General features: G+C 46.7%; 1 protein-coding gene across 1 annotated transcript in view; it reads right to left on the reverse strand.

The window, feature by feature from the left end:
* LOC121618215 (signal-induced proliferation-associated 1-like protein 1) overlaps positions 1-12,898 on the reverse strand; it is a 34,315-nt gene that overhangs the window by 14,900 nt on the left and 6,517 nt on the right. Inside the window, exons 2-3 of the mRNA XM_041953575.1 lie at positions 582-2,300; positions 346-476 (exon numbers count right to left, since the gene is read on the reverse strand). Of these exons, the coding sequence (XP_041809509.1) occupies positions 346-476; positions 582-2,073 (1,623 nt within the window). The 5' untranslated portion in view covers positions 2,074-2,300. The remainder of the gene's footprint in view (positions 1-345; positions 477-581; positions 2,301-12,898) is intronic.

Here is a 12,898-nt window from a genome sequence, read left to right on the forward strand (position 1 = left end):
AAGTTTCCTCACACACTGCTGATATTGGGAGACAGCTGAATGGCCCAAGGGCTGGTTGCATAACAGGAAAAGAGGGCTGAGACTGGTTTTACCTCGAGCTGGTCTTTCTAGTATTGAACTATACACACCTTCTATGCAGATAAACAGGATATAGGATCCAAGCAAGCGTGTCCAACTGTCTCATAACACAGAAGCGACAACAAAATGAATGTCTTTTCTCATCAAAATCAAAATCCCAAATTTGTGAGTGCAAAAATAATAACTGCATCGCGAGCAGAAGGATTTATGTGATGTGGTGCTAAAGTTGAGGTTGTGGTCTTGGAGGGACAGGACACTATGGCTAACCTCGCTGGTTCTGAAGATGAGACGGTAATTATACTGCTGGCCGTGCTCCTTGTCCTCCTCCAGCTTCTCCCTGCGCAAGCTCACTGCCACTGGACCCAGCGCCTCGTCTATCCCAAAGTAGTTCCAGTGCTCTGAGGTGGAGGAGAAATGTGCAGAATGAAAAAAAAAAACATCTTTTGGGGAATATCAAACATTCATATGCTAATAAGTACAGAAGTACAAAAAAATATTCTTACCCCTTAGGTAGAAGAACTTTCTATAGTAGTAGGCTCCCAGGTCCACATGCTCCACAATGTATTGTTTGCCCTTTTCGCTGAGCGTACTTGGGCCTTCCTTTGGTCCCTCTAGCACCGCTACTCCAGCATTTGTGCAGTGCGTGCTCACAGATGTTTCATACATGTTAACTTGCCCACTCAGGGTCCCTGAGCCACCGTTGCCTGCTCCATCACTCACAAGCCCATGATACCCTGCCCCACCCGCTCCCAGTCTGCGCCTCCCATTGCCATCGGCACCTATCTCATTGCGGAAGCAGGGGCAACTTAGTAGCATTTCGTTGCTCTGCTCATCCCCGGCGTCCAGACCAGGACTGTCCCTAGAGTTTAGCTCTTCCTGGCTGCCACTCGGGGAGCTGTAAGGCAGGCTGTGTGTGGACGAGAGGGTGGAGGTAGCCGAGGCTACAGCAGCAGCAGATGCCCCTGTGGTGGTGTTTTTCCTCTTGCCTGCAATCTGCCGCAACTGAGCAACTTCGTTGAGGTCAAACAGCATGCTTTGAACATCATAGTGGGCGAAGCCTTTCTGACACACCCAGGGCTTGAGAGGTGGGCCCATGTCGTCTGTCCGACTGTCCTCTATGTCAGACCCCGCTCTGGGGGAGTCCGACTCACCTCGCACGTTCCGAAGTTTACGGAATATAGACTCACCCCCCGTCTCAGATTTAGTTCTCCTCTTTGGGGGCTTATCTCTGTCCTTGGCTTTAGGAAGCTGGCTGTCTGTGGCTTCCTCCTGAAGATCAGTGCTGGCCTGCTTGGACCCAACATTCAGCATGTCCTCCAGTTTCTCTGGAGCAGGACTACGCTGGTCAACTTTGTCCCCCTGGTAGCCTTTAAGCATTTCAAAGAAGCTCTCTCCATATGCTCCGTGCTGATCTATTGAGGAGGTGCTACCATATTCGCGATGAAGAGGGGACAGTTTGGCTCCCGACGGTGGACCCCAGTCTTCTCCACTGTCTCCACTGCCTTCCATCTCGCTGATAGTCATGTCACTGTTGCTGCGCTGACGGATGCGTCTCTGTCGTGGGTTTCTGTGTGCGGGACCTCGGTAGTCTCCTGGGGCTAGGTAACGGGTGTCCGGGCTGTAGTTGTTAGCCGGGGCCTGGGTTCGATTCTTGAGAGTGTTGTGGATGTTACGCAGCATTGACGAGTCCTGAGGGCTCATTATGGAGCCTAACTTAATGTGACTTTTCCCGGCAGAGGGCATACTCGCGTTCTCAGGCTCTGTAGTTGAGTTCCACACAACCCCCGCAATGTCTTTTCTTGGGGGCCAGTCAGCCACCCGAGCCCGTACACCCATTTTAGGCACTCCTGTGCTCACAGTGGCGTGGACATTGTCTGTGCGGGTTGGCACAGCCCCTCCATTGGCCATACGGAGGTGGCGGGTGTAAAGCCCATCAGTGGTGGGGATGGAACCCCCAACAGTGCGCTCCATGGATGGGCGCTTCAGGCTGGTCATGACACCAGTGCCAAAGGCTAAAGGCACTCAGCAGGGAGACATGTTTGCCTCTGGGATGAGATGCTGCTCCCTGACTTCATTAGCAGGTTGATTGTCTGGATCAACAAATGAAGAGGCAAAAAAAGGGAAGGGGCAAGCCCACCTCTTCAGCACTCAAGCCTGCATACTGCTTCCTCAACTGTGTCGACACTGCCGCTTGGCACTTCTCTTACTCTGGACGTACAGTTCTGAAAAGAAAAGAAACATCAGTTAGTACATACAGTGATAGCACGCAATCACAAACACATCTGTTTCCGGACTCACCCAACTTTCCCTTACACAAGTAAGACATAAATAAGAGAAACCAAGATGGTAGCAGGTCTTCAATTAATGAGTTGTTGAAATAAGATCCTGAATATAGGAATACCAGATGACTTTACACTTGATTGGCTTTGATCAGTGCCACTCCCCTTGACATGGAAGAAAGCACAAAGGTAATTACATTGTCACTTCTTATTCTTAATCTATATAAGTAAATATATTTACTTTTTTTTTTACTACTCCTAAAATCCTTCATATTTAATACACATCTAGCACATCTAAAATTGCAAGAGCGATTAAACAATGTGGGTTTAAGGCATCTAGTAAAAAAAACTATGGTATCTGTCTCCCAACAGCAGGTAGAACCTCTCCTATGAAAATGTGTGAGGCCATCTTTACAAATATGCAAACGCTTACTCTCTGTAGAAAGTGAGAGATATATAGATGGAAACCAGAATGTGTGTGATTTTTCTTCCTCTGACAGCTTTTCATGAGCCAGTGAAAAGTCACTGACATGTTCAATTTCAGATAAGGGGCCTACTTTTCAAACCAATTTCAGAATAAGCATAGAGGGGCAAACATGAAAGCTCAGCCAAACTCAAAATGAGTTCAACAATGTGTGTCCAAACAACACAATGCTTTTGCCCGAATCAGTTAAATTATGTGAGAGGTAAAGATGACCTAATTGGCAATTTAATAAACCTGTTCAGGACTTATGTCATGACTAAGATTACATAAAAGTAAGGAGCAAATCATCTGTATCTATGAACTTCAATCTCTGCAGCTGGCATGCCTCTAAACAGCCCTCTGTCGCTGACTCTTGACCTGTCTGACGTCTCTTCGTGTGCCCCATGAGCAGGCAACATTAGTGAATCGTGGTGCCAAGTTGCAGTTTTCCTGGTCAAACATCCCAAGTTGCACATCAAAAAGCAAAGTGGCCCTTTGAAAGTCATCTGAGAAGTGAGTGATGATCCTCTGCCTGACAAATCGGGCCAATTTGGCAGTGAGACACTGGGGGAGATTAAGGCTCCACTCTCAGTCAGCCCCGCCTGGCTGTGGCTGTGATCACATTAGCCACAAGCAATCAGTGCAGTGTGACAGGCCTACAGCACAGGCACCTTCACACTACATCCCAACACCAGGCCCGACTTTTTGCTAAATAAGAAAGAGGACATTCACCTTTGCTCTAAACAAGAAAAGTAATCATGGATCGAGGATTTTTTTAAGTTAGAAAAATGCAAAGGAGTGCACAATACCACGCGACCAACAACATTACCACAGTGACACAGTCAACTGAGAGATGGGTCAAATGTTCCGTCGACAATGCAGTTTGTTTGATAAAATCAACATCAATATACAAGTCAGGAAAAGCGTGCAAATGTGTGTAAAATCTCAAGGCTCTGGAGATGATTCAGTTTACAGAGTGCCTGAGGCAAAGTATCCCTAGTCAGCTTTTCTTCAACAAACCTCCAAACCTTTGTAGATTATGCAGCAGAGACTCTCTCTGCCAGCCCAATACTGAGCAAAAGCAAGCAGCAGAAGATCTTGCAGGCAAAAGTTGGGATGCTGCATAACATGTAAATAAAAACAGAATGCAATTTTTTGCAAACAAACTGTGTTTACTGACAGCAGTTTTATGAAGTGTTCCTGAGCCCAATATCATCATACCAATCATGATACTACTACTTTCCCAGTCTTTTATTGCTGCTGTCCCAACTTGTTTGAAACATGTTGCTGCATCAAATTCAGAATAAGCAGATATTTACAAAAATCAATGAAGTCAATGAGGTAAAACATTAAAAATATTGTCTTTATACTGTTCAATTGAGAACATGTCAAAGAGGATTAGCAAAGTATCATATCCTGTTGCACACAGCATACCAACTTTTTAGGAATCGGGGTTGCAGTCCAATAGTGTGTTGAGCTGTTATTTGGTTTGCAGTAAAATTATGCTCCTACTTACGCCACTTTTCTGAACCACAAACATACAGCAGTAGTGAACAAGGTCCACAAGAAATTAATTTTAGTGGGTGTCATATGGAGTCTAATATCTTAACAACAGTCTGATAATAAACTGATAGGAGCAAAATGACACCATCAAATGAAATGGACTGGACAATCTTCAGATTTAAATCCAGGATCTAACCACTTCATGGCTACATGATAGGAACTCTTCAGCCAGAGGAAATTTAAATAAGATGAAAGCAAATATTTCCACTGTGATCTTTCATCTGTCACATAGGGAAGGTTTCCAACTACACACTCCTCTAATGAATGGGCACTTATTCTTCAGGGCATGGGAGTGAAGTGTGTGGAGCAGATTAATAAAAACTCATTAAGTAATTAAAAAAAATCCCGTAATTTGTGTCCTACTAATGTCCTGAATATAAGAGAAAATAGTCAGGGAATGTCATTAAACTTCAGGTCCTGTCCCTGAGTGTTGGGCCTCATTCCCACATGCTGCTGAGTGTCCACAGGGACTGACAGAAGAATAGAAGTAACACACATGCACACAAACACACACACACGCACGTCCCAGAAAACAGGCCTCCAAGCCGGTCTCTGACAGACATGCAGGCGGACGACCGGCTTCAGGATAAAGAGTGTGGCACAGAGACTGAAGCGGTGCATCTTGTGTACGTTTGTGTGACTGAGACAAGCTGAAAGTGCAGGAGACACTCAGGGGCAAGCTAGGAAAGGCATAATAAAAGACCCACAGTAACCCAGTTTTTTTCTATCCTCAACTGCAGAATTAAACAGAGCATTTTTTTTATTAGTCTGTGAGACATGTCCAGACAGCTTGAGCCTGTTGACTAAATGAGGTTAACTTCCTGTAATTGGGGCTCTGACCTCCCAGCTGGTTGGTCAGGCCTGCCGAGAGATGAGCAAGGTGGCGGCACGGACGCAGACGGAGGCCTGCTGGTATCAGGGCACACCCCGAAGGTGCTGCAATTTGTTGTTCTGGTAGTGGGGACGAGTCTAGACACAGAGCACTGCGCTCTGACAGAGCAACATGCACCTGTGACAACTCAGCCTGCGTGTGTTACAGGTGACTCAGACAACACAGCCCTTCCGGATCTTGTAACAGAACGCACACACATACACAGACATGGAATTACAGGTGGAAGACAGACAGCAGTCAGTCAGCAGGATGACGAATCAGAAACATGAACACGAGCCTTTTAAAATCTGACTCACGAAAATCAGAGCGACTAAAAGAAAAAGTCCTGAGTCATCATCAAGAGGCAGCATGGAGGGGACGCACTGTTGCTGAGCTGGCTTGGCTTGCTGTTGTCCCAGAGAGAAAGGACGGCACGCTGGAGTTGAAAGACTCTTCGGCCCGGGTCTCCAAACAGAGGGGGAATGAAGTTTCCCAGTAGACTGGGCAAGTGTCTCCAAAATCGAGACAAAGGAGCCGAAGGATTGCCCTACGAGCTTGTAATTACTGCGTGCTTCAATGGGGCTGAGGGGCTGTTTGGCTGACACTACTGGCTTTCAAACAGGCACCCTACCATTTAGCCCATTGGCTCTCCCTGTCTCCTAATCTCTCCCTGTTCTAAGGGCTGACTGGGCTGTTGGGCAGCAGGCACAAAGGTCCCTCTGTCCTGGCTTGGGCAAGACTGGGGCCTCATTCCAACATAGGGAAGTCTTTGAAAACTGTCTGGCAAGGGAACCTCACTATGGCTGTGTACATGAGGCCTGCCAGAAAAACCAAATTAATTAGATGCAAAGGGAACTGGAGAACAGATGAAGCAAACACTGAACCAGAATTTGGAAACAAGGGACAACAGAAGCATCAAAGAACTAGAGGGATACATTTGTGATGAGGACAGGAAGGCAGAGGAACGGCTCAACGGGACAGGGAGAGGCTTACAACAAAAACCAGAAAACGATCAGTGTTGAATGTGTCTGTAAGAGAATTATATCAGGATCATTTGTCTGTTCTGTAATCCATGGACTCACCGTTGCAACACATATCTGAGTCATAAACCTGACAGATGACAGAGATTAGGGGAAGTAACACGGGAAACCCCTTGTTTTTTCTGCAGAAGTGTGTATACACGACAAGAAAGCAGCAACCAAAGATGGCAGTTCAACCTCAAACTCTTCCACAGTGGGTGAACTTTCTGACAAAGCTGCTCGCCATCATTTTGAGCAGTGAGGGGGTAAACTGGGGTCCCTGAACATCCACAGAGGTGTAGCCAAACCATGGCTGCTTTTAGGAACAGCAGATGCACAGGAAGCACAACCCTGATTCCAAAAAAGCTGGGACGCTGTGCAAAATATACAAAAAACAGAATGCAGTCATTTGAAAACAAACTCGTGTTCACTGACAACTGTTTCACAATTTGTTCCTGAGCCCATGAAGTAACATCCCTTATACGATCATGTGTTGACAAAGTGTTGAACCTCGCTCCGTCCTCGCTCGTGAACGACTGAGCCTTTCGATGATGCTCCTTTCATACCCAATCAATCGTTACATTAAATATGTTTGCCTTGTACTGTTTTCAGTATCTGTCCAAATGGATCAACAAGTTGTCACATTCTGTTTTTATGTTACACAGCATCCGGACGTTTTTGGAATCCGGCTTGTGAAAAAGCATCTCTACCACTCCCATGCCTCCGTGCCCGTTGTTTTTAGTCTTTCCCCGTCTGCTCCCTCCTCCTGTATGTGCATCTGGCTGTAAACCAGGCACAAACCTGCCCGTCTGATTGAGCAAACCTGAGAACCTGACACCTTCAGAGACAAACAGGCAGGCCTGCTGGCAGACAAACGATACCAGCGCCACCCAACCGCGAGCCGAGATCCTGGAATTCCACCAATTTCAGCGAAGGAAGTGATGAACGTCTGAGGAGGGGGGGGAGAGAAGTAGGGCATGTTCAGGCAAACTCTTTGAGAGAAGTGCAACACTGACTGCCCAAGTGATAGTCTGTTATAAAACACTTTAATGTCTGCTGTGACTTCACAACTACTGGCTTGTCTTCTGTATTTGCAGTCAACTTCTACTGGGAGCTGTTATCTCTGAAATACCAGCTCTGGATCAAGTGGCATACCACGACGACACGAGAGCTGAACCGACGGATTGCTCAGCTGACCGCACATGCAATGCAAACGCCACGTGTGGTTGGAGCACTTCAAAAACCGGTGGCAGCGCATCGACATCCATCATCACCATTGTTGTGTGATGTGCTGCCGCTCTGCCCTATCTCTGGGGCCCCTCGCTATCACTGCAGCACAGTTCAGTGAGTAATGGGCATAGCTAACCACTGGCAAAGTGAATTTCACTCCCAGCCTTACACAAGAAGACAGTTCTGGACGAGCGCCAGTATATATTCATTGCCATTATCTCCAGCGGGGTGTCCTCGGTCCTTCCTCGCTCCTTATCTAGAACGTACTCCGCCAGGATTTCACATATTACGTGGGAGAGAAAGCAGGATAAATAGACACTTGAAACACTTGACATAGTTTAGTTAGCAGTGGTAAACCCATTCCTATTCCCAGTGTCATTATCTGGGTGGGCTGTGAGTTTGACAATGAGCCTTTCTCCAACTCCATGAGGGCCATTTACCTCCAAAAGAAAAAAAATACTGCTAGGTGGTCTGCTCGTCGGGAGTAAAGGGGGGTCACTACGTCTTACACTCTAATCTATCAGCTGCCCGGTCAAAAACAAAAGGATGAAGAAAGTCCACAGTATTAATCAGGCTTGTATTCAATTGATTTAAAGTCCATAAAACCACAAGCAAGAGTCTACACACAAGTTTTACAACTTCATGGTCCATAAATGCATTAATCTACAGAGACCGAGCCAGAGTTGGTTTAGTGCCTCATCTTTGACGTGAGGTTTGAGAAGGCTCAGGTTTAAGCTCGTCAGCTTTTAAAAGCTCCACGTTGTAAAGAGCAATGGAGGGGAAGCAGTATGCTGCTGCCTGAAGAGGAATGTAAAAAATTCTAATGAGGTGGCTGCCTGGCTGCTGAACTGCAGCAGTTGGGAGCTGAGTTTTAAAAGTGGAAGTCTGCTCCAGGCTGCACTTTGCTTTTCTCTGCCCGCCTCCAACCCGAGGACACCATAAGAGGGACGGTGAGCTCCTGATGCACATGGACAGGTACGCGCAGACACAAACACGACAACGCAAAACCCTGGAAACAAAACACCCAATCCAACAGAAACTACAGGAGCACAAACCAGTCGATTTGGCGCAGAAGAATAAACTCTGGGAAACTCATGGGACGGCAGCTATTTTTGAATAAGACAAACCAAACTGCCTTGTGTTTCTGCAGACATCAAAGACAGAACTTCTCTGTCCCTCGCCAGCTCAAAGAGATGCTATTTCTGCAATACCTGTCTCAAACTAAGGTTAGCTTTTCTTGGAAATCACATGCTTGAAATCCATGTTATAGCCTCTGTGTAGATACCAATCAGGGCTTCTGAGAACAAAAGGCTACTTATCTCCCTATTCTGTCTTAAAGTAACTGATGAGAAATGTACGGTGCGTGCAAAAAAAAACAAGACGGTCATGTTTAAATTAAATATTCAAAGAAAAACTTTCAATCACCACCACTGCAGAGAGTCAGTCCGGCTTGGTTGGGTGCCAAATAACACCCAGCAGGCAGCGTTCGCAAGCCAGTGAGGGATTACATCCATGTTGCCTAACAGAAGAAACCGCCTGTGCCTTTTAACTCTCTAAACCATACTCTTTGTTCTTCTTAATCTTTTTATAAGGTCGTGAAGAAAGAAATAACACCCAACATCTACCATGTCTTACCTCTACTGTAAACTCTGCCATACCCACGGCTGTTTAACAAACACCATATCTCAAATTCTGGTGCACCTCTAGAGTTAAGTATAGTAGTAGTAGTTGTGTGTGGTGAAACGTAGCTACAAACACTTACCTGCTACAGCAGTCTGGTGGAAATGGGTTGAGCACATTAAGTGGCACTACACTGATGGAGCACCATAAAGATAGCAGTCAAGTTTGTGGGGGCATCGTGCCAAAAACTGATGATAAAGCCCAAAGTCCACCCTGTCAACTGCCACTCAAACAGACTCTCACCTGCAGGTGCTTCATGAGGACATTCACATTATAATCACTGCCATTCGGCCATTGTTACACGTACACCTCCTGAAGGGAAGAGGCAGGGCCGTGTAGATTAAATACAAATGCACGCCCCTCAAGCTCATTTTGAGCTTTTGTTTACATCTTTGCTAATATATGAATGTGAGTTTGTCTCGCTACTTTGCTGCTGGACACAGAATGATCAGTGTCCTCAGTCGCCCGGAGTTTCAACACATCAGGAGGCTGCTGAGGTTCACTGGAACGCACACTTTGACATCAGGAGCTTCAAAAAACATCCAGAGAAGTTTAATATGACAATTCCCCCTCAAATCCTGCCCCCACGCAGAAAACATACAGTCAACCGTTTCCACACAGGCGCGCTGCCAAACGGTGGAGCTTTTCCGAGCAACCTGCTGCGCCATTTCCTCCAGGTGAAAGAGATTTCTATGAGAATGTTTCCCTGTGACATCTGAGAGAGAAAGATTTGGATTTCAAAGTAACCCACAGCTCCTGGAAAGAGTCTTCCACCTACTGTTTCTACTGACAGCTCCAATAAGAGGCTGTAAGGTGACTCCTGACTTGGCAGTCACACGTTTGAATTTAACAACTGCGGCTTTATTGCTATTATACTGGGATATTTCCACCTGTCACACTGTAGTTAAAAAATGCAGCCATTATTTGTGTATGACAAAATTTTGCCTTGCTGCACTGAGCAACCAGGTCTCTTAGATTAACCCCACTGCAATGGGAGCATTTCCCAGCAGTGCGCCTTGTTAAACAGGGCAGTGTGGGCTGGGGCAGAGAGGTGTTTATAGGGGCACTCAGTTTCTCTGTTAAACCAAGACGAGGCAAACATGCCCAGGGGTGAACAAGACTGTTACGCAGGTACCACAAATGCAGAACATCAGTTGTTTCAAAACACATCTTTGCGTGTCTGGCAGCAAATTTCATTGGTCAACGTAACACATTTCTTCACATGTAACCAAATGAAGCAACTTATGGTGAGAGATGTCCAAAAACAACAGACACTAAAGAGCAAACTGAACCCGAGACTGTTCTCTGACTCCTCTGTGTGCCGCGCCTTGAAGCTGAAGATGAGCACACTCAGATGTGGTGAGAGATATGTCGGTCACATCCACATCCAGCAGAGAAAACATGTGCATTTCATACAAGCTCAAGGAAGTTCAATCATCCGTTATTTGATGAACACAAAGAGGAGCACACAAATGCGGCACAATCTGTTGCTAACAAGCAAGCCGGTTGAGCTGAAAAGTCCAGTTGCCAACTTGCTAAATGCTGAAACAAGTTGAATGAAGAACAACTGCAAGCTCTGTGGTGTTTTTCTCATGTGAGAGGGGATTCTCACATCTCAGCATAATGAAAACCAAGTACAGATCCTGTCCGTCAGACTCGTCTCTCAGCCCTGATGCCATTCACCTGTCAAAGATGACCACAGAGACGTTTGACCCAAAACCGGTTGCTGACCTGTGGATGGAGGCAGCTAATCTGAGACCCAACCAGCGACTGGGAGGTGCATCTACCATGCAGGAAGCTGGAGCAAGAGGACATGCGTTTATTTAGACTGCGCCATGTGTGGTCTGAGCACCAGACACCACCTCCTGGTCCTCACCTGAGAACCTGACTAAAAAGGTTTCGTGCAGGCCTGAATACGCCTTTCGTAGAACCTGAGCAGCAGCGAGCCGACGTGTTACAAAACAAATACTCCCAGCTCAGCGTGGGGCTGGCACACGCCTCTTTGTGTGCTCAAGTGTGTGTGTTGGGATGCAGCAGTTTCCATCAGTTGAGGATTAAAATAGACGGGATGCGGGAGTAGCAGAAGTATAATTAACAGTGTTGTTGCAAGGAGGAGGGCTGAGTGAATAGTTTGTGTTTTGCCGTCTATAATTCAGCCTCTCCACGTGCCAGAAGAGGGGGGATGGGGCTCAGCCAGGGGGCCCGGCAAACACTTCCAAGTCTGCTCTTACTTCATTCTCAGATCACAGCCACTCATGAGCAAAACAAATCAGAGGAAGCCCGCAGTGCTGCTCGCACATCATATGTACAGCATGTTCAGATTCATTTTGACTGCTCCACTAGATCAATGTCACGTCACTGCCCGTAGCTGCAGAGCTGTGGAGCTGCAGGAGAGCCTGAGTGGGAATAAACAGAGTGGGTCATCAGACGTCAATCAAAATGTCAATTAGATGATGGTGTTTTGATTGTGCGGGGGCTGGTGCCGGAGATGAGATGCGTCAGTGGGGGCCTCCAGTGGCCGCACACGCCGAGTGCCACGGGAGCCACGCTGCCTGCATGTGTTTGCCCGTCAGTCGGTATTGGTCACTCGCCTGATGCAAGTCCTTGCTGGGCCCGAGCCAACACAGCCATTTACAGCTGTGGCCCATGGCAGTGGAAGCAAAATGGAGGCAGTCAATAATATTCCTGAAAATAATCATGCTTAGGCAGGCCTTTGGAGTACTTCATGCTCTTTATTCTCCCTGGTTTCCTGATCGTTTCGGGCGTTGAACCTCCGGGTGCACATTATGTGGGGTTGCTTGGACCATACATTCGTCCATGTCTGCATTTCTCTATTTTAAACAGTGAAAAGCGAATGAGATTGTATTTATGTGCATGAGTAAGTTGAAGTGTGGGCTTGGCGTGATGACAGGGCCAGGGCTAGAGCAGTTAGATCATCATGTAGAACCGTGTGTGAGCAGCAAGGTCAGTCGGCAGCAGCCTGACGGATTCTCACAGCAGAGGTGTCAATATGACAGATGCCTGTGATGTTTGGAAGTCATCCACTGGCCTGTCCTCTCGCATCCTCTGCCTGATTACACAGGTAGCAAACAAGCCAGACCACGGGGGACGACGAGGGAAGAATTACGATGAGATCGCCCTTACCGCAACAAAGTAAATAACATTTTAATTCATCGCAAACTCAGAAATAATCAAGCGAGAGAAAATCAAAGCCTATGCGCCCGTGCGATAACACTGTATCTGTTGCAAAAACACAGACACAATAACTGCGTGCTCAGATCAGATAACAGCCCAACAGGAAAAAAGAATAAAACACTGTCCGCAACAAAGAAACAGAGAGCTCTCCAGGATCTTGAAACCCACAATAGGAACTCATTGTGTTGTTGACATTGTATTTTAAGAATGGAACACTGCAGGAATGACATGTTCGTCTTCATTTTGACGGGGCTGTCTGGACAGGTTACAACGAGGTGATGTTATGGAAGAAGAGCAGATGTTTGATTAGGCAGTCTGGGAAGGGTCAGGACCCTGCTGAGCAAACATGAGAAACATGAGCTTCACTACAGCAGCAGCAGCAACCACGGGCTATTTAAAGGGCCCCTAGAGGACAACATCAAATCTATCATAAGATGCTCTGCACATCCTTTGGGGTTCATTTTCATCAGTCAAACTGATCTATCAATCGATCAACAGCTGCTTGGCCAACAAATACACC

The sequence above is a fragment of the Chelmon rostratus genome, chromosome 15 (genome assembly GCF_017976325.1).
Source record: "Chelmon rostratus isolate fCheRos1 chromosome 15, fCheRos1.pri, whole genome shotgun sequence".
NCBI lineage: Eukaryota > Metazoa > Chordata > Actinopteri > Chaetodontiformes > Chaetodontidae > Chelmon > Chelmon rostratus.